The sequence below is a fragment of the Anabrus simplex genome, chromosome 5 (assembly GCF_040414725.1).
Source record: "Anabrus simplex isolate iqAnaSimp1 chromosome 5, ASM4041472v1, whole genome shotgun sequence".
Taxonomy (NCBI): Eukaryota; Metazoa; Arthropoda; class Insecta; order Orthoptera; family Tettigoniidae; genus Anabrus; species Anabrus simplex.
This window is the reverse complement of record NC_090269.1, coordinates 205,232,081-205,256,673: the sequence shown is the minus strand read 5'-3', so window position 1 is coordinate 205,256,673 and position 24,593 is coordinate 205,232,081. Positions and strand designations below refer to the sequence as shown.

Below are 24,593 nucleotides of genomic sequence, written 5' to 3'. Positions count from 1 at the left end.
GGAGGTTCGAGATATCGAGGTTCGGCTGTATTATTATTCGTATGTATGTGTCATAAATGAGAGTGGTAGGTACATTTTCTTATAACCGTTTTTTTTTTTTAAGTTTGAGTTCATTCACATTGTAACTGTACATATGTATGCCTTTTATCCTGTCCTTTTTCACTTAGACTGTGGCACAGTATATGTGAGGAAATCCAAGATATTAGAAATTTTCCTATTTTTGGTTTTACAAGTTGCCAGCTGTGGAAACTTAACTTCATAGTTGTTACTTTCATAGTAATGAATAACTTTCAACTTTTGTATTTGTTACGGATTTTCCATGGAGCATAGACATGTAAAAAGGTGTGAGCATGAATGGGTGGTCAGTAATTCTTCTTCTTCTTCTTGTCCGTTTTTTTTTTTTTTTTTCAATTGACTTAGATGAGCAACACCAAATAACAATTGGATATATAAAGGTTAGCTTGTCGGTTCTAGTAACAGTATTAGAAAACCCTAGAATAATAAGGTACAGAATGCGCTTGAAGCTCCCAGGTTAAAAATTTCAAAAAAGCGTCTTTGCTCCACACAATTAACTCTCTAGGAGACTACTCTCCAAACAGCCTGAGTTATGTTTAAATTGGAAGTTAAAACTTTAACCGTAGATTACTAAACTCTTCTATGAAGTACGTTATCACTAAGCATTCGTCTACGAGACTACTGAAAAAAAACTTCCATAACTCTTACAATTACTTCATTTAAAATTTAATAACTAACCCAGCACATAATACATTCTATGTACAGACAGATTTTTCCATTTTTCACAAACTCGTATCATTTCAACACTCAGCACACGTTGATCGGTGGTCACCGCACATGGCTCGATTGCAAACAGTACAATAAAACCGTGTCATTCTGCGTAGCTTTGAGGGACAAAATGCACTTTTTTTTCTTTTTTTTTACCAAGTTGTTCTTGGTCTGGCCTGTGTACTATATGATTTTCATTCAGAATCTTGCAGATCATACCACGTAATGACCGCTGCAAAGTTGGTTGCGTAAGGCGGAGCAGGAGGTGAGGTCTAATCAGGTCACCACTTAACTGTTGCGCGAATGCCCTTCTCGAAATAGGTTTTTCTCCCTTTCGGAGGATGTTGTGGCAAAACAGAACATATCCATTCACTAAGAACATATTGATCATAGTGAAGAATACACACAGAGGCCAGTGCTGGGTCTTTCTACTGCAGTTCATGCTGCAACACATTTGTACGAAAGAGTCTGTTGCACCTTTTGTTTCGTTATAAAATTCAATTGCTGCAGGTTTTCCACTGTTATCCCTTATTTCTCTGTCCTCATGAGTAGTGGATTGCAGAATGACTTTCCCCTGCTTTGGTTTGTACGAAACAAGAGTTTTTGGTCCATCAAAACAAAACACTGACGTGCCGATTTTTCGCTTCTTCACTTCAAGGAGCTCAGGAGGTATCTCGCGTTTATTTTTTCTAATTGTTCCTACAACTGTCAGAGAGTAAGGTGGTTTCAAAAGGTCTTCAGCCAGTGGGACGGAGGTAAACCAATTATCCATGGTTACATTCCTATTCGAACCATGGATGGTCACAGTCAGTTCTTTTACAAAATAATGAGCGAGAGGTTGACCAAACATATTCGTATTTTTCCCCAGATATGGCTTAGCATCAATCATATATTTAGTCCCAACGTCATTCAACATAATCTTAATTCCATATTTTGTGGGTTTGTTGGGGATGTACATCCTGAAAGGACATCGTCCACGAAATCCAACGAGTTGTTCATCAGTGGTTGTGTAACTTCCTGGCTTGTATGAGTCTCGACAGTTTTTGGTAAACTCATCCCATACTTCTCGAATGGCTGCAAACTTGTCACTCGCTCGTCTCTTTACCCTAGTAGATTTATCGTTGAATCTAAGACACTTCAACAGAAAATCAAATCACTCACTTGACATTGTCGCCTTATTTCTGTAACCACAGAAATTTGGATCAAACATCTCTCTTGTAAGAAGATGATTGGTTTTCATGGCCGCTGATAACACAAGTATACCAAAAAGAGCGTTGATTTCTTCCCTGCTTGTTTGAGAAATTGTTGCACTAGCTGTAGCGTAGTTACAACTCTGAACTTGTATTTCCTCATTCGTGTGTTGTACCAGTTTATCTAAATCGTTAAAGAATAAAGAAAACGATTCCATGGGTGTTGAAACATTTCTGGCTTCTCCTAAAGGGGTTTGCTTTATATAAATTATGTTCCTGGCGGGTGTCCGGGTATTACGGTTTCTCGATGGAAGTGCTGACCATTTGTGTTTATTTCTCCCTCGTAGATTGGTCTTATTAGGGACTACAACATTCGGATGCCTAGCACTGGAAACAATCGGGTTAGAATTACTATAGGGAAACTGAAGTAATAGTTGGTATTAGTGATCATGAAACTGATTTTGTGGTAGTTAAAAATAAATGTGATACAAAGGAAGGTCTTAAAAGTAGGTCTATTAGGCAGTACCATATGGCTGATAAAGCAGGGATGAGGCAGTTTCTAAATAGTAACTATGATCGGTGGAAAATGGTAAATAAAAATGTAAACAGACTCTGGGATGGGTTTAAAGAAATTGTTGAGGAATGCGAAAACAGGTTTGTACCTTTAAGGGTGGTAAGGAATGGTAAAGACCCACCTTATTATAATAGGGAAATAAAGAGACTAAGAAGGAGGTGCAGACTGGAAAGAAATAGTTAGAAATGGCTGTGGAAGTACGGAGAAATTGAAGGAACTTACTAGAAAATTGAATCTAGCAAAGAAGGCAGCTAAGGATAACATGATGGCAAGCATAATTGGCAGTTATACAAATTTTAGTGAAAAATGGAAGGGTATGCATAGGTATCTTAAGGCAGAAACAGGTTCCGAGAAGGACGTTCCAGGAATAATTAATGAACAAGGGGAGTGTGTTTATGAGGATCTTCAAAAGGCAGAAGTATTCAGTCAGCAGTATGTAAAGATTGTTGGTTACAAGGATAATGTCGAGATAGAGGAGGAGACTAAGGCCAAAGAAGTAATAAAATTTACATATGATAAAAATGACATTTACAATAAGATACAAAAGTTGAAAACTAGAAAAGCAGCTGGTATTGATCAGATTTCTGGAGATATACTAAAGACAATGGGTTGGGATATAGTACCATACCTGAAGTACTTATTTGATTATTGTTTAGTCGGAGGAGCTATACCAGATGAATGGAGAGTTGCTATTGTAGCCCCTGTGTATAAAGGAAAGGGTGATAGACATAAAGCTGAAAATTACAGGCCAGTAAGTTTGACATCCATTGTATGTAAGCTTTGGGAAGGCATTCTTTCTGATTATATTAGAGATGTTTGTGAAATTAATAACTGGTTCGATAGAAGTTAATTCGGTTTTAGGAAAGGTTATTCCACTGACGCTCAACTTGTAGGATTTCAGCAAGATATAGCAGATATCTTGGATTCTGGAGGTCAAATGGACTGTATCGCGAATGACCTGTCTAAAGCATTTGATAGGGTGGATCATGGGAGATTACTGGAAAAAATGAGTGCAATTGGACTAGACAAAAGAGTGACTGAATGGGTTGCTATATTTCTAGAAAATAGATCTCAGAGAATAGGGAACATGCATGATCCGGGGTTTTAATTAAAAATATGCTAATCTGATTCAAAATTTCATGCAGAATTCAAAAATGTGATCAGAATGTACAAATAATAACTCCAAACATGATAAAAATCTACGAATATGTCACGTCACGCAAGTACGCGATCTCATTGGTCTGACGTCATCGTACAGGTTGACTGAATTAGCAGACGAAATAACACATAGTATGCTGTGAGAAGCAGGATACACTTCGCGTATTTCTACTTTATGTTAGTGTCTGGTATGGTTAAATTCGAGGTCTATACATTGGATAATAATCTGAGTGGTATATTTTAGACTTAAAATGAATCCTGCACAGACAGTGAGGCTGAAAACTTATAAATGGTGTATAGTTCCGATGTGCAATAGCACATCGCATACCATCCCAAACAAATTGTTTATAAATGTTCCAAAGACGCTAAAACTAGGGAGAAATGGATTTTCGCGAGCCGGAGAAATGCTGGTGATACATCGGAAAAGTCTACAGTTTATTTTCTTGAAGATTTTAACGTAAGATGAATTTGTTTGAATTTTCAAATCACTTTTCCATGTCAGCTGTTCTAGTGGTAAAACTTTAAATTTTAATGTCTGATGCTTTATTTAAATGCTTCAATTACATCTTGGAATATGAAAGTAATAAACAGTGCATTAAATAATGCTGATTATTAAAGTATTCTCCAAACCTAACCTATGTTTTGGGTGATCCATGTCAAGATAATAAATCAGAGGGGTTATGAACCATTTTGACAGCTCTAATTCTACCAATATATCTTGACACGGGAGAATTATGTATGTCTTTATTGAAGAGCTTAATTGGTAAAGAAATTTAGGCTATGTCTAAATACTCTATAATGTAACAAAGAATAGGCGTGTACATCATGAAAGGAAACAACGTGAATTTAACAAATGTATAACTCTACACAAAACCAATGCTTGTCTGTTGGGGTCTTATAAGTTAACAATGCTCAATTATAATAATTATCATAATATTAATGAAATAAATAACATAATTGCACACAGGTGAAAATAGTGATGTAGGTGTTTAAAATATTATCCAACTTAGCCTAAGTTTTAGGTTATACAAGCCAAGTCAATAAACCGAAGGGTAACAATACCGCGCGAGTTGGCCGTGCGGTTAGGAGCGCGCAGCTGTGAGCTCGCATCCGGGAGATAGTGGGTTTTGAACCCCACTGCCGGCAGCCCTGAAGATGGTTTTCCGTGGTTTCCCATTTTCACACCAGGCAAATGCTGAGGCTGTACCTAAGACTACGGCCGCTTTGTTCCCATTCCTAGGACTTTCCTGTCCCATCGTCGCCATAAGACCTATATGTGACGGTGTGATGTAAAGCAAACAGAAAAAATAAATAAATAAATAAATAAAGTAAAAGTCACAGCACCCAAAGACATTCCGGTATTGAACGACTAAAATGTCATCAGGACCCTTTTCTTGCCTGATATGCTCAGCTTGTTAAAAGCCAAATGTAATTAATTAAATTAAGTAAATCTACTGACACGAGGCTGATGTATTTGAGCACCTTCAACTACCACTGGAGTGAACCAGGATCGAACCTGCCAAGTTGGGGTCAGAAGGTCAGCACCTCAACCGTCTGAACCACTCAGCCCGACTTGTGAAAACTAGATGAAATCATATTTATCTTTATCATGTTTAATTTTTTCCTTCCACAAAGATATTTAATTCTCTTTCATGGGCCCCGGAAGTGGGTAGGCCAGTTGTCCCAACCATAAATTTTTTTTTTTTTGGGGGGGGGGGGGGGGGAATGATAGATTATAGCCCTATAGTACTATGATCTTTCTTTCTGTCCTTCTTTCTTTCTTAATCAGTTTATCCTTCAGGGTTGGTTTTCTCTCGGACTCAGCGAGGGATTTCACCTCTACCATTTCAAGGGCAGTGTCCCGGAACGCGAGACTTTGAGTATGGTGATGAAACTGATGAGGAGGGCCATTACCTCGCCCAGGCGGCCTCACCTGTTATGCTCAACAGGGGCCTTGTTGGAGGATGGGAGGATCAGAAGGGATAGACAAGGAAGAGGGAAGGAAACGGCCGTGGCCTTAGGTGCCTGGAGGAGAAGTAGGAAAATACGAAAAACCACTTCGAGGATGGCTGAGGTGGGATTCGAAACCGTTCTACTCAGTTGACCTCCCGAGGCTGAGTAGAGCCCGTTCCAGCCCTCGTACTATTTGTTTTCAACTTTCATGGCAGAGCCGGGAATCGAAACCGGGCCTCCGGGATTGGCACACATTAACCACTACAACACAGAAGCGGACTAGTACTATAATGCTACCTATATGTAGTGCTGAAATCCAATTTCTTACTTTACTAATGCTGAAAGCCCGAAAATGTAATGTTATTCTTTAATGGGGGAATCAGTCTAGAAGGAAATGTTGGAAAGTGATGTGATATCTATCCAGGTTCGTTGTTATCCTAATACTATGGGTTACAGTACATTGCACGTATATAAAAGACGCCACTTACAAACTTGCTTGTTATCCGCGAATTTCTGCGGCCACAAAAGTCACATTTTTCAAGAATGATGACATCTACACATGCTAGATTGTCTGACTGTGCTGTTTTGAATGTTTCTTCTGTCATTTCGAAGTTATTCGCGATCATGAATAATAAACAAACGGCTTTTAGCAACGGCTGATGCACAACGGCTGGTAGAGCTCCATGCGGTACTGGATCGTGACGTCACAGCGCGCCGCTTGCGTCGGAGGCCGTTTCACTCGCCTTGCGGAAAGGCACTATTAAATATTTTTTTAATGGTAGAAAACAAGGCAACATACCGTGAAGCTTTATCGGACTGGACCCTGTAATAATTAAGAGGGGAATTCCTCAAGGCAGTATTATCGGACCTTTATGTTTTCTTATATATATAAATGATTTGAGTAAAGGAGTGGAATTGGAGGTAAGGCTTTTTGCGGATGATGTTATTCTCTATAGAGTGATAAATAAGTTACAAGATTGTAAGCAACTGCAACGTGACCTCGAAAATGTTGTGAGATGGACAGCAGGCTGGTATGTTGATAAACGGGGTTAAAAGTCAGGTTGTGAGTTTCACAAATAGGAAAAGTCCTCTCAGTTTTAATTACTGCATTGATGGGGTGAAAGTTCCTTTTTGGGATCGTTGTAAGTATCTAGGTGTTAATATAAGGAAAGATCTTAATTGGGGTAATCACATAAATGGGATTGTAAATAAAGGGTACCGATCTCTGCAACATGGTTATGAGGGTGTTTAGGGGTTGTAGTAAGGATGTAAAGGAGAGGGCATATAAGTCTCTGGTAAGACCCCAACTAGAGTATGGTTCCAGTGTATGGGACCCTCACCAGGATTACCTGATTCAAGAACTGGAAAAAATCCAAAGAAAAGCAGCTCGATTTGTTCTGGGTGATTTCTGACAAAAGAGTAGCGTTACAAAAATGTTGCAAAGTTTGGGTTGGGAAGAATTGAGAGAAAGAAGAAAAGCTGCTCGACTAAGTGGTATGTATGGAAATTATAAGTTCCCATGGAGGGAATTAGGTATTTTTCCACCAATAGAGCATATCTAAAATCAGATCAAAAATTAGATGTATGGCTTTTCAGGCGTTTGCTCTATTAACCAGGGTTTCGTCTTAGGTTTGACACTAGACTCTTCAGAGTGGCATTTATTCCATTGTGGAGTTTTATCTCCCATATGCAGTTATCAGACTGTGCCTCTTAAATAGGCTTCTGATAAGTTCACCTACACCCCAGCGTCAGTGGGTAGGGTCTGACACATCCCACTCTGAAGAGTCTAGTGTCAGAGCTAAGACGAAACGCTGGTTAATAGAGCAAACGCCTGAAAAGCCATACATTTAATTTTTGATCTGATAAGTGGTATGTTTCGAGCTGTCAGCGGAGAGATGGCGTGGAATGACATTCATAGACGAATAAGTTTGAGTGGCGTTTATAAAAGTAGGAAAGAGCACAATATGAAGATAAAGTTGGAATTCAAGAGGACAAACTGGGGCAAATATTCATTTATAGGAAGGGGAGTTAGGGATTGGAATAACTTATCAAGGGAGACGTTCAATAAATTTCCAATTTCTTGGAAATCATTTAGGAAAAGGCTAGGAAAGCAACAGATAGGGAATCTGCCACCTGGGTGACTGCCCTAAATGCAGATCAAGATTGACTGACTGACTGACTGACTGACTGACTATTAGTTGAATCAGGGTCCTCATCAGAGTATGTTGGTTCAGGATCACGTCTTCTCTTTCTTCCCGGCTCGTCAGAATCATAGGAATCATCTAACTGTGGGTTATATTCTGGGTCCGATTCTCTGTCAGTTAATTCAATGTCGTCCTCTTCAAAGCCATCCTCCGGTTCACTGCACGTCTCTCCAGTTACTGCTGTGTTGTCGCCATTGTCATCTCTGATATTCTCTGCCATCTGAAATATATTTCAATTTTCTGGAGTGGATTCCCGATTTCAGCACACAATTACAGCTAATGCGAACGTAACAATGAAATTATGTATCCCGATGTTAATAATGGAAGTACTCATTGACACAGTGTGCAATAAGCTATTGTTTATTTTTAGAATATGCAGAGTAAACGAATAAATAAATAAATAAATAAATAAATAAATGGATTAATAAATTAATAAATAAATAAATGAACGAATAAATAAGTGAATGAATGAATGCTCCACTACGTATAAAATATAAAAGTAACGTTGTCACTAAGCATTCGTACCTCAGACGATGGGGTCCACGTAGAGACGGAATGAAGCAACGTACAGTGACACAACTGTTCTCTACAAGGTCGGGACTCGCACAAAGGAAGCTAGAGAGAAAGTGAAGCAAATACCTTTGCGGAAGGGGGAGCTACTAATATCCGCGCGCGTTGTCCGGCAGACGAAAGCTTAGTAATCCAGGGTTAACAGAGGCAATAAGTGCCCATTCTACATGGCCTTAGTGAAAATGAAAATGAAAACCTACAACCTGTTTTCCAGTCATTGACCGGGTCAGGGATGTAATGAATGAAGCAGATATAGGCTGTTCGTACGATGGGGTCGCCACTCCCTAAGCAATTTATTAATGAATGATAGATGCTATGAAATGAGAATGGAGAGTGTTGCTGGAATGAAAGATGACAGGGATGGCCTTAGTGATCAACAGAAAAGGTTAACCCTTTGCTTTGCAATGGCGGATATTTCAGTCATTGTCCGCGGGTTCCTATAAACGCAATGACGGAAATTTCCATCCACTCCTTATTGCTTTGTTGAGGTTTCTACGGATACATAACAATATTTCTTTGCAATCCCGACATGTCTATGAGATGTTGATAATTGTATTTCAGCTATCTTTGCCCTTCCGCTACGTATTTCGCTGCCAAAGAGTCTAAATATGATCAAGTAAATTCCTGCATAAGGCTTTAGTGAAGGTAAAGTCAACATCATGGCAGAGTCGGATGAAGCTCGAATATTAATTTTTTGGGGGGGAGGAAAGCGATGTCGGTGACTGTTTCTTCGATGAAAGTTATACTAAATTAACTTCGAGTGACGTTAGAATTAATAGTTCTGAACAATTAGATGACATTGATGAAAATGAAGACGGGGGTGCAGGTGGGCATGTGCATAACCTAGAAAACTGGAAGTGGACACAAACAGATAATGTACCAAATAATATGCGGTGTATTATAGATGGAGAACTGTACTCTGTGGTAGCAAGAAGATTAGGCAAGAATGCAGGAAAGGCTCTACTGCTAGCTGAGTTTTTGACTGACGAATTCTGGGAACTTGTGAAAAAAATTAAACTAACGCTATGCTGCAAAATGTCTTCACGATAAAGTAACTCTACAAAAAATAAAAATGATGAGGAGAACTGGTTTCCTGTGACAAAGGATGAACTGAAGGCTCATTTTGCGTTATTGTGGTTAATGTCTCAGACTAAAAAGTCTTCGGTTCAAGAATACTGGCCTAAGAGAAGGGTTAGAGAAATGCCAATATTTTCAGAAACCATGTCTCATAGACATTTCAGTATCATATCTAGATATTTGCATTTTGCCCCAGATTCTCCAGAAACTCAGTGTGATAAGCTCCGGAAAGTTAGACCTGTTTTGCAGCTACTGTTCGACAAGTTTCAGAAGGTGTACGTGCCTGGAAAAAGAATAAGTATTGATGAAAGTCTGATGAAGTTCAGGGGACGTTTGACATTTGTTTAATTCAACCCTTCAAAAAGAGCACGTTTCGGTATAAAATTCTATATAGTCTGCTGCTCTGACACTAGCTATTGCTGGAAGTTTCGTATTTATGTTGTTGAAGAACCTCAGTATTATGCCCTTCCTGAGTCCAGGTTGGTCAACGTAAAAGATTCCCAGGTGGCTTCTCAGGGCTTATCCGAAAAAGATTTTGACTCATCGATACATTGTTACCCATTTTCAACCTTCCTGTTGGACGTCTCCATCAGACGCATCAATATGGTGGCATTCCAACTTAAAGAAATACAGTAACTTATCTAATATTCCTTACTCTACTATTAAATCCATAAATAAGTTCTCAAGTAATTCTTTTGAATTACAACTATTTATTGACATAATAAAAATAGAAAGAAAAATTGGAAGAGAAAAATAAGATTATTAAAATAAATCAGAGGTATTTATGTTGACAACTGGGCTTCAGAGAGAATTGATGGTAGAAAGAGTTCCTGGTTCGGGGTACTTACAAGGGTTAGACAAGGCTGTAATCTTTCACCTTTGCTGTACGTAGTTTACATGGATCATCTACTGAAAGGTATAAAATGGCAGGGAGGGATTCAGTTAGGTGGAAATGTAGTAAGCAGTTTGGCCTATGCTGACGACTTGGTCTTAATGGCAGACTGTGCCGAAAGCCTGCAGTCTAATATCTTGGAACTTGAAAATAGGTGCAATGAGTATGGTATGAAAATTAGCTTCTCGAAGATTAAATTGATGTCAGTAGGTAAGAAATTCAACAGAATTGAATGTCAGATTGGTGATACAAAGCTAGAACAGGTCGATAATTTCAAGTATTTAGGTTGTGTGTTCTCCCAGGATGGTAATATAGTGAGATTGAATCAAGGTGTAGTAAAGCTAATGCAGTGAGTAATAATAATAATAATAACTTAAATGTTTCCACCTTTTCAATACAATATATTCACAAGATTACAAAATTATACGGTACTAGTTTCGACCCATCTAGGGGTCATCATCAGCCGTATTGGAGCAAAGATCATTTGTGGCGAAATCCTAAGACAATATTATTTTAAAGAATAACAAGTGAAATGAGATGTTATGGTAATAGTTAATAATACAAGGAATATACATAATAAGAGGTTTTTAACAAAGAATAAAGTATAAATGGAGTGTTGTAAAAATTATAATCATGGAAATCAGTAAGTTCTTGTATTGAAATGAAATATGGCTTAGGAAGAGGGCTTAAGGTGGGGCTGAAGGGTGCGGGAGAAAGTGTAATTGTCTTGGAAAAGTACCTTTGATTAAATTTAGGATTGAGTTTAGGTTGGCTGCATTATTGTTTCTGAGGAAAGTGATAAATAGATCGAAGAGTATGTTGGGTTTCTCTGAGATTTCATTGAGATTGTGACTGGCATTAAAGTATTGGTCTAGGTGTATGTAGTAATTTTCCATTATGTTCAGTAAAGGGCCCTTGTTTGCTAATACGAGGATGTCCATGTCTTGTTCAATATTGGTGAAATTATGGTTATAATCTTGCATGTGTTGGCCGATGGCTGAAAACTTGTTGTATTTTATTGCGTTAGTGTGCTCGTGGTATCTGATAATGAAGTTTCTCCCGGTTTGCCCGATGTAGGTTTTTTTTTACAGGTGGTACATTTGATCCTATAAACTCCTGATTTTAAAAAACTGCTGGTCTTGTTGATGTGTGAAGTATTGTATAAAACATTCATGTTCTTATTGTTGGTTTTGAAGGCTATTTTAACGCCTTGTTTCTTAAAGATGTTGGTTAACTTGTAGATATCATTGTTGAACGTGAAGGTGGAAAATGTTAGAGGTTTGGTTATTTCTTTTTTGAGGGTAGTTTTTGGGCGATGTTTGTGTTTATTGATTATCCTTTCTATAAAATGATTGCTGAAGCCGTTGAATTTTGCGATTCCGCGGATTGTGTTGAGTTCGTTTTTTAGATCTGTATTGGACATAGGTATGCTGAAGGCTCGGTGAACTAGGCTGTTGTATGTGGCTCGTTTGTGGGACTGGGGGTGCACTGAATCTTGGCGAATGGTGGAGGCTGTTTGAGTGGGTTTTCTGAAAATTTTATAACTGAAAGAATCTGAGTTTCTAGTGATGGTTAAATCTAGAAAGTTGATTTTTTGATTTGATTCAGATTCTAGTGTGAATTTGATATGAGGATCAATATTGTTGAGTCTTAAGAGGGTGGTGGGTGCGTTAATTGATTTCTCATTCATGATTACAAAGACATCGTCGACATATCTGGCCCAAAAGAGAATGTTTTCGAATTCGTTGTCAATTTTGGTGTATTCGAGGAAGTCCAGGTATATTTCTGCTAAGATACCTGAGGCCGGTGACCCCATTGCCAAACCATTTTGTTGATATATGACATTGTCAAAAGTGAAGAAGTTATTGTCGATGATAAGTTTTAATATTGTGATAAAGTCTTGTATCTCTAGTTTGCTTAAGTGGCTGTTTTTGTTTAAATTGTTTATAATTATCGGAATTAATTTTGATACTTGTATGCTTGGGTACATGTTTACAATATCGAAAGAGTGGATGGAGTGATCCGGTTGCAAATTGAATTGCAAACCGGGAGAAACTTCATTATCAGATACCACGAGCACACTAACGCAATAAAATACAACAAGTTTTCAGCCATCGGCCAACACATGCAAGATTATAACCATAATTTCACCAATATTGAACAAGACATGGACATCCTCGTATTAGCAAACAAGGGCCCTTTACTGAACGTAATGGAAAATTACTACATACACCTAGACCAATACTTTAATGCCAGTCACAATCTCAATGAAATCTCAGAGAAACCCAACATACTCTTCGATCTATTTATCACTTTCCTCAGAAACAATAATGCAGCCAACCTAAACTCAATCCTAAATTTAATCAAAGGTACTTTTCCAAGACAATTACACTTTCTCCCGCACCCTTCAGCCCCACCTTAAGCCCTCTTCCTAAGCCATATTTCATTTCAATACAAGAACTTACTGATTTCCATGATTATAATTTTTACAACACTCCATTTATACTTTATTCTTTGTTAAAAACCTCTTATTATGTATATTCCTTGTATTATTAACTATTACCATAACATCTCATTTCACTTGTTATTCTTTAAAATAATATTGTCTTAGGATTTCGCCACAAATGATCTTTGCTCCAATACGGCTGATGATGACCCCTAGATGGGTCGAAACTAGTACCGTATAATTTTGTAATCTTGTGAATATATTGTATTGAAAAGGTGGAAACATTTAAGTTATTATTATTATTACTTATATATTGTTCAATACGGACCAAAAACATGAAATTCATAACCATCAATAATGCAGTGAGCTCGCAGTTGCGATCAACAGTATTCTGTAAGAAGGAAGTCAGCTCCCAGACGAAACTATCTTTACATCGGTCTGTTTTCAGACCAACTTTGCTTTACGGGAGCAAAAGTTGGGTGGACTCAGGATATCTTATTCATAAGTTAGAAGTAACAGACATGAAAGTAGCAAGAATGATTGCTGGTACAAACAGGTGGAAACAATGTCAGGAGGGTACTGAGAATCAGAAGATAAAGGCTAATTTAGGAATGAACTCGATGGATGAAGCTGTACACATAAACCGGCTTCGGTGGTGGGGTCATGTGAGGCGAATAGAAGAGTATTACCTAGGAGAATAATGGACTCTGCTATGGAGGGTAAGAGAAGTAGAGGGAGACCAAGACAACGATGGTTAGACTCGATTTCTAACGATTTAAAGATAAGAGGTATAGAACTAAATGAGGCTACAACACTAGTTGCAAATCGAGGATTGTGGCGACGTTTAGTTTCTCAGAGGCTTGCAGACTGAACGCTGAAAGGCATAACAGTCTATAATGATAATGTATGTATGTAAATAATATTTGGCATAATGACTATCCAATTGATTATTTGCTGCTGAACAGCTGATCTCTTACATTACTATGGTATCATCTTGATTTGCTGTCATTTTTACTTATGATCAATTGAAATATGCTAAACCTCTGTCTTCATACATTTTCATAAAATGAAAATCTTTAACTGCGACCTACTCTTGAAAATACATTTTTAACTGAAAATGGAAGTATCTCCTACTAAAGCTTACAAGGAAATATAACATTCAACATTTCAATCTCGTTCTCTTAACTGAATTACTTTCTTCAATTGACCTAAATTTTTATTTAAGTTCTTTCGTTGATGTGATTTTCATTACGGATTCCGATATCTGCTTAAGCTTTAGAATACTCAATAAGTTTCTTGTGTATTAGGCAGCTCATATTTGCTGTCATTAACCTACTATTGATTAAGAAATAATGTCATGTTTAGAATTCAGATATCCAATACAATACACTAGCAAGGTGAAACATGTCGTACATAGCTCATATTTTACGTGTGTGCCAGTAAACATAGTGAAAACTTCCCTCATCTGAAGATATACTACTATATGAAATCAATTATTCTCTCGTGTGCCATAGTAATGATTCATTTTATAGCTTCAATCCTGACTTCATTTGTTATGAAGACTCTAGCTCTGTATGTGCCGATTGACCATATCATAACCTAGTGTATATATTTATAGTAGGGTGGTTATCAGGTGACTATAATCCATTATCATGAGTCTTTCTTCAGGTTGAGTACGCTGCAATTACAGTGGTATACATAGTCTCGAAGACAAAACCATTGCTATCCAATCACTGACAAGTATGATCCTATCTCGTATCCACTATTACATAAAACATTCCATTTCTTCTTATACTTGACGGCGGATACACTTCCATATAGTTCATATTTCATCTTATTCTTCAATCAACTCTTCTACTTCATAATCAGTGCACTTCACATCGCATATCTTCTCACTGTCTACAATTCATCTAAAGGATAACTTCTCTCGACGTAACATTGCTTCTTTTCTCGCATCTAATTAGCATAGGATGCATTTCTTCTCATACTTTCATAGCCTTCATCCTGTCTAATAACGTTACTCTTCCATAACCAAGCTTAATAATACAGTGTTTAACCTCTTCAATATTCTTTGAATGACATCTACATTAACCTTAATTACAATTTTGCATCTATACATATTCCCGTAACACACTCATGTATGGCATAAAATCCTTTGGAAGACTGAGTAGGTTTTGTTGTGAGGGAAGACCTGGTAGAGTACATAGAGAAAGTCTACCAGGTCAATGATAGAATCATGAAGATCAGACTTGGCTTGGAGAGAGAAGTGCAAGATTTTATCCAGTATATGCATCTCGGACAGGTAATGTCAAAGAGTCTAGAGGAGTTCTTGGGGGAACTGGAGAGGTGCATCAAAGATAAAGTGGTGATAATGGGAAACACAAATGCCCACATAGGAACAGACTGGCAAGGTAAAGAAATAATAAGTCCTTTCAGTTACAGAAATAAAAATGCAGGAAGAGATTTTTTGTGAGAGAAATGGGTTTATAGTAGGCAGTACATGGTTCAGAAAGAACAGCCAAAAGATAACTACCGGTATATATGAATGTGGACAAAGAAGAAAGAAAGCGATTGATCTGATTTTAGTTGAGAGAGAAACACAGACAATTGGAAGATGTGACAGCTATGCCAAGAGAATATTTTGAAGGACACCATAAAATTGTAGTAATAGCTAAATTAAGACTTAGTGAAATTAAAAGAGACAAGACAAAGAAAAACAAATGGAAATTTAAGGAAAAGGGAGCTCAAGAGAAGTTCCAAGAAGAACTGAAAAACAAATTCCTAAAGTAGAGGTTGGCAGTGTTGAGGAGGAATGGGCCAAATTCAAACAAAGAATGGTGAGATATGCAGAAGATACATGTGGTAGAGTATCAGGGAAAAGGAGACACCCTGGTGGGATAATAAAGTAAGGGATGCAGTGAAAGATAACCAAGTATGGGGGAGCTCGATAAGAGACAGAAATACAGAGAGTAGGCAAAAGTATCGTGAAGCAAAGACAACATTTCAGAAGATTGCACAGAAAGAGAAACAGAAGTGCTGGGAAAACTTAACATGCAACCGTGATGTGATGTAAGGTATGGATCGATGGTCAGACATTGTTACATAGCAACCGTGCAGGCTTATCTTATGACTAGTGGTCATCTGGAATTAGCAGCTTTTGATGATGACCATGACTGAGAGACGTGTTTAATATCATTTGATTTTGCAAAGGGGAAAATGGTTTCTTATGATTTGCATTTACTCATTCAAACCATAATTCATTATTTTATTTGACTTCTTGCAACTACGTTATGTTATTACATATCACACTGAGTAATACCTGATGCCACTGTTCTAACTAAGTACATTATTAGTATGCTATATGAATTTGTCTTAAATAGTAAGCAAAGCAGTGAAAAATAAAAGTACTGTACTATACATGTTACAAAAACAATTGTAAAATGATCTTCAAAATAAGTTTTCTTTAATGAGTCTTTATTTATAATGGTACCAATGCAAGCTCACTGTGAGTTCCACCACTTGTGTTATCCTTGCTATCCAGAGAGCTGTCCGGCTCAATGGCTAAATGGTTAGCATGCTGACCTTTGATCACAGGGGTCCTAGGTTCGATTACTGGCAGGGTTGGAAATTATTTTCCCCATCATTGATTAATTTCACTGGCACGGGGGCTGAGTGTATGTGTCGTCTTCATCATTTCATCCTCATCACGACGGGCAGGTCGCCTACGGGAATCAAATCAGAAAACCTGCACCTGGGGAGCAGAACTTGTTCTTGGACACTCCCGGCACTAAAAGCCATATGCCATTTCATTTTATCCAGAGCTGTCATCTGAATCAATGAGATGAATAGTTTCATCATCCAAACGAACATGCTTAGCAGTTATGTACGGAAATGCAATGAAATATTGGTGTTCGGTGTGGCACAGCAATTCTGGAACCTATTGACATCTGTAAAGTGATCATAGAACTACACAAAGCAACAAAAAGAGACGAGATAACACGTCCCACCCAGCAGATAAGTTTTTAAAGGCTCTAGACGAATTAACTCGTCGTGCCGTAAGAGGTTAAAATTTCTGTGTTGTTAGAATGTGTGACCAGGATAGCACAAGTTGATTGTTTACCTTTTTAAACTTAAGATGTAAGAACAGCTGATGAAATAAGTAGGGCAACCTGGGGCCATGGATGAATGTAGTACTATTTCTACTAATTTGTACTGGTCTCCTTTATTTCATGTTCCCTTTCTACCATCTGTTGATCAACTCTTATAATATCTTATGAAAGAAACTTGGTGAACAGATTATGTGACTGTGTTTCATCTGGTGTGGAAGCACAACTGTCCTCATCTCCCGTTCCCTTCCTTCTCAGGTATTCATTATTCTGCCACTTTTACATATTGTTTGTTTGTTTTGTGTATTAATTTTTTTGAAGTGGTGAGGTTGGGGCTTGTGGCACTCTTTTACTTGTAACTATATAAATTACAATATAATAAATCTATCAGTATATAATATTTTTTTGTATGTATGAAAATGACACGTCTCCTCCTAAACCACTGGAGCAAAACCAATGAAACTTGGTACACTCGTAACTTACTATCTGGAGATGAGCACTGTGGGGATAAGTCATCCCTAGCATGCTTAGGGGTGGGTGGTCAGGGGGGTTATATATAAAGTTAATCGAAAATAGTGTTGAATACATAGTTTTCAGGTTCGCTGATATGAATAGTGACACTCCGGAATTTTTAAAGTTAAAGTTCAGCCCCCTTCGTGATGGAGTGCAGGGGGGGGGGGGGATATATAAAAATAATCGAAAATGGTGTCGAATCCACTGATTTTGGGGTCGCTGAGATGAATAGTAACACTCCGGATTTTTTAAAGTCCAACCTCAGCCCCCTTTGTGATATATAAAAATAATCGAAAATAGTGTTGAATCCATACTTTTCAGGTTTGCTGAGATGAATAGTAACACTCCGGATCTTTTTAAAGTACAAGTTCGGCCTGTTTTGGGGTGGGAGGCTTACAGATATTACCTACTATCTGGAAAAAATACTATGGGGGCAAGACGCCTCTAGAACCCCTAGGGAAGTTGGTGAAATATATATTAACAAATGGAAATCTGTTTGGAACAATCTATATATTCTGTACTGTATGTATATAAATTAAGGTATATATAAATTAAAATAGACGTGAATTAATGAGGCACTTTCAGGCATGTTGAAAACCTACAACCTGTTTTCCGGTCAATAACCGGGTCAGGGATGGAATGAATGAAGCCCCCATCTTGCAACGAGGATAGGAATTGTGCTGGCTGCCGAAGCCTGTTGCACTCCTCTGGGGCAATGATTAATGACTGACAAATGAAATGATAGTGGAGAGTGTTGCTGGAATGAAAGATGACTAGGAAAACCAGAGTACCTGGAGGAAAACCTGTCCTGCCTCCACTTTGTCCAGCACAAAATTCACATGGAGGGTCTTCCAGGCATCTTAGCAAAATTAAAACTTGGTACAAGAGAAGCTGGTGACTTCAGGATCCCTAGAAAAATCAAAAATTGTCAAAATACCCTGAGTGGGCATCGCTGGGAGTCTCAAATTTGGGGCTCAGCATAAGAACGCAGTCAGATATATTTATCCTAAATGATAACCTGTAGGTTTCATGGGCTTAAAAGTTTCCTGAAAGTCTTAATTTTTAACCACCTCCCCCAAATCAAGAAGGCAGCACAATTTGCCAGACGAGCTAGAAAATAGGAAAAATTATAGCTTTTAGGCTGTAATTGACGGAAAAATGACGAGGTGTTTAAATTTTTCATTTCTACCCCCGAAAAATATCGAAATATGGAGGCAGTTTTAATGATGATTCAAACCTTCCTTTCGAGGTATTTGGTGGCTAAGCATGTAAGTCGTATCACAAAACAGATGGCACAATCTCTGTTCAATTTGGAGTGATCTACAACTTAAGTACTATGATTTTTTGTCGTATCACTCTCTCCTTTATGCGTTAGATTTGGCTGTATTTCTCCATTATTCGCAAGTTTTTTTTGCTTTTCACACGTATATTTCATAGTTTGGCACACTTATAGGAAAGATAGAATCATCAAATTTGGCACATATATTGACACAACCGATGGCCATATGCAAGCCAAATTTCATGATTCTAGCTTCCACATAAATATGCAAAAATTAATGTAATGTGTTATAAATGTACCCAAATTTTGCCCTATTCAAAGTTTCTAACTCAATCTAACCCATTAAAATATGGGAGATACGAGAAAATGTTATAGGACCAGCCATGTAGAATGACAAAAGGGGCATCTGGTGGCACAATTTTACAAGTATTCAACAAATTATTTTAATTCAATTTTGTCCTGTAACGGAACTCAGATTGAGGTTCGGATTATTGGTTCGTGGTGTAATAATGGGTGAAAGTAGCAATGACACTTCCATTGATCCCTCAAATTCCAGCACATAAAGTAAATTGCAAAAGGCAAATCAATGAGAAAGTGATGTAAATTGTGCCACATAAAGGGGAAAATAATTGACTCCATCTATTATTGTGCTCAGTTCCCTGAAAATCCTGCAGTTTGCTTAGAACCTTGCTCTAGGATTTGCTACTAGTGCTATATATGATGCGAATGACTACAATAATATTCAGTACTGCATCAAAAAAGAGTTAGTAGTGAGGGATATTCTTGGTGTGAATGATTGCATAACAGTGTTACATAATTTGTTACAGTGCATTGTAAATATGCTGTATGTAACAACACTTCAATGATGCACATACGCATCTGCTGGCATTCTGTGTTTGCCTATAGGCAAGTGCAACTGTCATTCCATGTATCGGTAGAGTTCCAGTATATGTAATTGGTATAAGTATTAAATTGGGTTTTATCTTTGACATATATAGAAAGTAAGATGGGCCTTAAGAATTATGATATGGATCAATTTTTAATGTATTTCAAGGCTAGAGTTCTAAAATATGACAGGGCTGCAAATAAGCAGTTACAGAACCTGTAGTAAAGAGGCATGACGAATCTATAATAAAAAAGTGTATGTGTGTATGAGAGTGTGTGTTTTTTCAACTATATTTGCAAGTGTTACTGTTATTTTTATTTGTGTTGCTTGCCGTATTCCAAAATCAGACCTGTGAGATGTAGATTTGTGTTGCCAGGTTGAAACATGATTGTTTTAGGAGGCAGAGGGAGTTAGAGCAGAAAATGGTAGAAGAAGAGACTGCAAAGAGAATAGAAGAACTGGTTAAAAAACGAGTGGAAGAGGAACTAGAAAAACGAAAAGAAGAAATTGAAGCTGAGGTTTTGAGAAGGGTAGAGGAGGCTAAAAAGATCATGGAAAAACAAATGATGGAAGAAATGGAGAGAAGAAGAGAACTACAGTTAGAAGAGGAGAAACAGCGCGAGGTAAGCTGGAGAGCTAGTGGCAGAGGGTTGGTCTGAATGGGGAAGGGAGGAAAGATTGACCAGTTTCATGGGGACAGGAACAGACTGCTTTGTTGCCATTGTAATGCTGTAATTTTTTCTTGAAGTTGACAAACGCATTTAATATTCCCATAAAGCTGGTCTGTTGACAATATAAAAAGAAAAGGAGGGAATTGTGTAGTTGTGTCAGAATAAATGAAATGTCCATATTATGTTCCAGTTATGACAATTCTGTGATACAATTTAGTGATACTACTAAAAATGTTGTGGACTGAGTAAAAACTGACGACATTTGAACATTACAAAGAACTTCTTTACCTCATTCATTACTACTATCCTGTTGTGGTTATATTTCAAATTTATTATTATTATAAGTTTTGATATTAAAATGAGAGAATATTTATACAAGATTTTGTCTCTTTCTTTTGACAGTGTTTTACATACAAAAGTTTATTATTGTTAATTTTGACTTTCTTTATTATATAACACTATTCCTATAGCCCTCCCACCAGTAAACTGACAGCGAACTAACACTGACTGTTTAGATCCAAGTGTTAATAATATTTTGTGTGAATCATAGCATTGTTTAAACCCATTTCCTTGTATTGTCACTATCCTTTTTTTTTTCATAGTTTCAACAGTTATTGTAATGTTTTATTCTGGTTTTATAAATTGATACTTGCATTATTGTCCCATTCACGTTCCACTACAGTTTCACTAAACTCACATTTTGCATCTGTGTTTAAAACTCATCGAGTGATGCCTGAAAAGTGTTTTCCATCAGTCTTATCAGTGTATCTGTAATGTACTGGGGAATCTAACAGACATTTTTTCGGGGGTCCAGAGACTGATTGTCAGTCTCTAAGTAATGTTCATCATCTGTAGAAAGAAGACTGCATCGTTAGTACTAAAGAATTTGAGGCTGAGTTTACAGTTTGCGGAGGAAGAGGTTGGCCCCGTCACTACAAGGTATTATCTACCATTTTTTATACTTTAAATGTTAATCTTTTTCTTTGTTTATTACTTTTCCAAGAGTTATTTGCAAGGTTGCCATTTTCAGATATCTTTGAAAGAGTTTGTAATTTCAGTGACTATAGTCTGTTTTATTTTGAGTTGAGAGATTGCTTGTGAATTGGGAAGTGTGTTAAGATCTGTCTCTTTTGGCCAGTTTAGAAGTAGTTTTTCATGGTTTCCTGCTTGAACTCCAGGTGAATGGTACTTGATGTATAGGCCCCAACCTGCTTCATCTCAATCTCATCATCACAAATGCTTAGTCTCAAACACCACAGCCACTCGAGTTGTCAGATAGACCTGACACAAGAAATATTCATTCAAGGTTGATCAAGATTTAAACCAGTTGATTAAAATCACTGATTTTATCATGCTTTAAATCAAGTAATTCTTATTATTTAAATTACAGTTTGAATTTTTTTAAATACCATTTTAACAGTGAACCACCAGAATGAAGGACAATAAGAAAAGGATGAAATTTCTCAGTGTATGGTGGATCATCATTAGACTGGTGGAAAGAGTTTTTTTTTTTTAAACAGTGCATTGCAGGTTAGAAATAAATAGAAATGGGACTGGGTGGGGATCCACACCCTAGAGCAAGGGGTACCATACGATAACACCATCAAAGTAGTAGTATATATATATTTTTTTTAACATAGTTTACGCCCCTGTTGGAGCACTTTAATCAGTCCTATACGTTAAAGTCTAATAGTATTAAATAGAGTCAGCTTTTTAGCTTCTTGGGGGTCCTGCTCCCTAAACTTCATCCTGTCGGACCTGGCTACCCTTTGGTTGTGAGTAATGGTGCACTTCCTTCATTCAAATGTTATGAGTTTGAATCGCAAGTGTTTATTCCTTAGAATTCTCTTCTTTGCATTCAATCTGGAGCATTGATAAATTTAATTCTTCTATATCATTTATGATCTGTGTGAACCAGTAATAGTAATTTATTGTAATGCTATTCAAATTTTCTTACGGTATTTATATGATAAAATGAGCTAGTAATTTTTCACTTCTGATATTCTCCTGTTGTACTGTTGTACAGCTATTCCGGACAGGGAATATTTTATTTTTCTTTGCATATACCATATAAAAATTAAACACAAAATAAGGTAATCTGATTGGGTATGTAGACCTGTAATATAATACGAAATGTATTATAGAAATCTCTTTTATAGTTCCGTTTTTATGAGTTTTGACTTGACAGTTAACTAGAAGTCAGACATTGGTGCCAAATTGTTACGAATACTAACGGCTGATCCACAACACACAACACAAATGGAAATGTATATACTTAAATCCAGAATCCAAAGCGGAAACAATACAGGTTTTTCTCCGGGTACTCCGGTTTTCCCTGTCATCTTTCATTCCAGCAACACTCTCCATTAACATTTCATCTCTCATTCATTAATCGTTGCCCCAGAGGAGTGCGACAGCCTTCGGTAGCCGGCATATTTCCTATCCTCGCCGCTAGATGGGGGCTTCATTCATTCCATTCCTGACCTGGTGGATTTTCAGAAGTCCAGAATCAATTATTCTTCACAGCAATTTGCATAACTCTTATTCTTTACAGCAATTTGCATAACTCGCATAAAATTAACAACACACCACATATTTAGGATAAGGCTATAAGATGAAAATAGATCATTTCTTGAACAGATAAAACACGAGAAAATGAAATTATATTTCTACTCACCATCTAGAAGAGCTTGCATTGCTAATCGATTCAATTTCTCCAAAGGAAGGAAAATTCCTACGAAGGGAATACACCCCTCATTTCTGAGTCACTATCGGCATTGTCATAGTCTATTGAGGTTTCACTCTCGCTTGACCGCAGTGAGATAATAACGTCTTCAACATAATCGTCTGTGATACTTTCCTTCTCCCAAGTTTCACCAAATACACAATAGGTTTCACTTATATCGGATTGTGTCTCACAACCTGGATCCAGTCTTCCGCACTTACACAGCCTCCAGCTTCCCAAAGAAGTCTTTCAACTTCTGAAACTGTGAAGAGTCGCAAATCAGTTAGGGTCGAAACCGGTACCGTTTATGATCAATTAGTGATGTAACCTTGCATTACTAAATTCACATGTATTGAAAAGGTGGAACCATTACATAATTTTATTAATTTTAATTGTGATCAGTTCTATGGCGTTAAAATGGCAATGGTATTTTGGAACACAAACAGCTTTATGCTCATGCCTCCTGGCTATTTCATCCACCACGTAAACTGGGTACTAGGCATTGTTTTGTTTAACAAGGTGCATGAGATTCCCCCTTCCTTATGTCACCGCAAAGTGAAATATTGTGTTCCTTCAACCACTCAATCAACTCATTATTGATAGCCCTCATTCTTGGTGATTTGTCAAGAATGACCGAGTGAACTGACAAAGACCGCGGAAAGAAGTGAGCACAATGCAATACATAGCTGATAGCACCGTGGTTTCAATAAACAACTGATCGACAGCATTGGTAACTGGAACTAGAGTCTAATGCACTCTATCGGAGTGATCGGCTGCCTATGATTGGCTGTTTATTAATTCACTTAGCCTCCGCCCAAAGGCAGCGCTCAAATATCCAGTCGAAACTCATAAGAATTGAACTATAATAATTGTTTAATTCACAACTTAATTTTTAATTGCAGTACTTTGTGTTGTATCTTTATACTGTACTGATATTAACAAATAGATTGATGTAAATGAGATGAATAGTCATGTTGCATTTCATGTACATACTTTCGGTTTTCATACCCAAATGTCACAGAGAAACATTTTAAGCAAAATTGACAGTTCAAGGCACATTATAAAAAATAGTCTGATTTAAATGTTTTAAATAGATTTTTCAAAGTAATCACTGCACTTATTCAACCCTGATTGCAGTACACATAGTTCTTATATAGACTTCTTACACAAATGATTATATGTCAGTGAAATAGTCTTCTTCTTCTACCACTCTTCCCATACCTGTGGGGTCACGGGATGTCGGTGTATAGTATTGTTGTATTATTGTGGAGCAAGGGATGATATTTCTTCTTACCCTTTTGATCCGAGTGGAGAAGGGCACTTAAGGGTTTATTCGGAGGTATGGAATAAATAATGATAACTTGAATTGAAGGGGTTCTTCACAATGCACAGTCTAGAAATTAAACATTTATGAATTCTTGAAACACATGTATGCTTCATACTATAGAACAATTGAGACAATTGCTTAAATAATAGTAATAATTCAAACTACCTAAATATTCTACTTAAATCTTCACAAATGCAATTGGTGTTCTTTTACAGTAGCAGGTAAGTAAGATTATAAAA

The 24,593-nt window shown here is 37.3% G+C and overlaps 1 protein-coding gene across 2 annotated transcripts in view; it reads left to right on the top strand.

The window, feature by feature from the left end:
- Arglu1 (Arginine and glutamate rich 1) overlaps nt 1–24,593 on the top strand; it is a 102,199-nt gene that overhangs the window by 33,051 nt on the left and 44,555 nt on the right. The window contains exon 3 of one of the 2 annotated variants that reach the window (XM_067147264.2): nt 20,029–20,254. In XM_067147264.2, the coding sequence (XP_067003365.1) occupies nt 20,029–20,254 (226 nt within the window). Of the gene's footprint in view, nt 1–20,007; nt 20,255–24,593 lie in introns of both variants that reach the window. The other variant, XM_067147263.2, reaches the window with a different exon arrangement.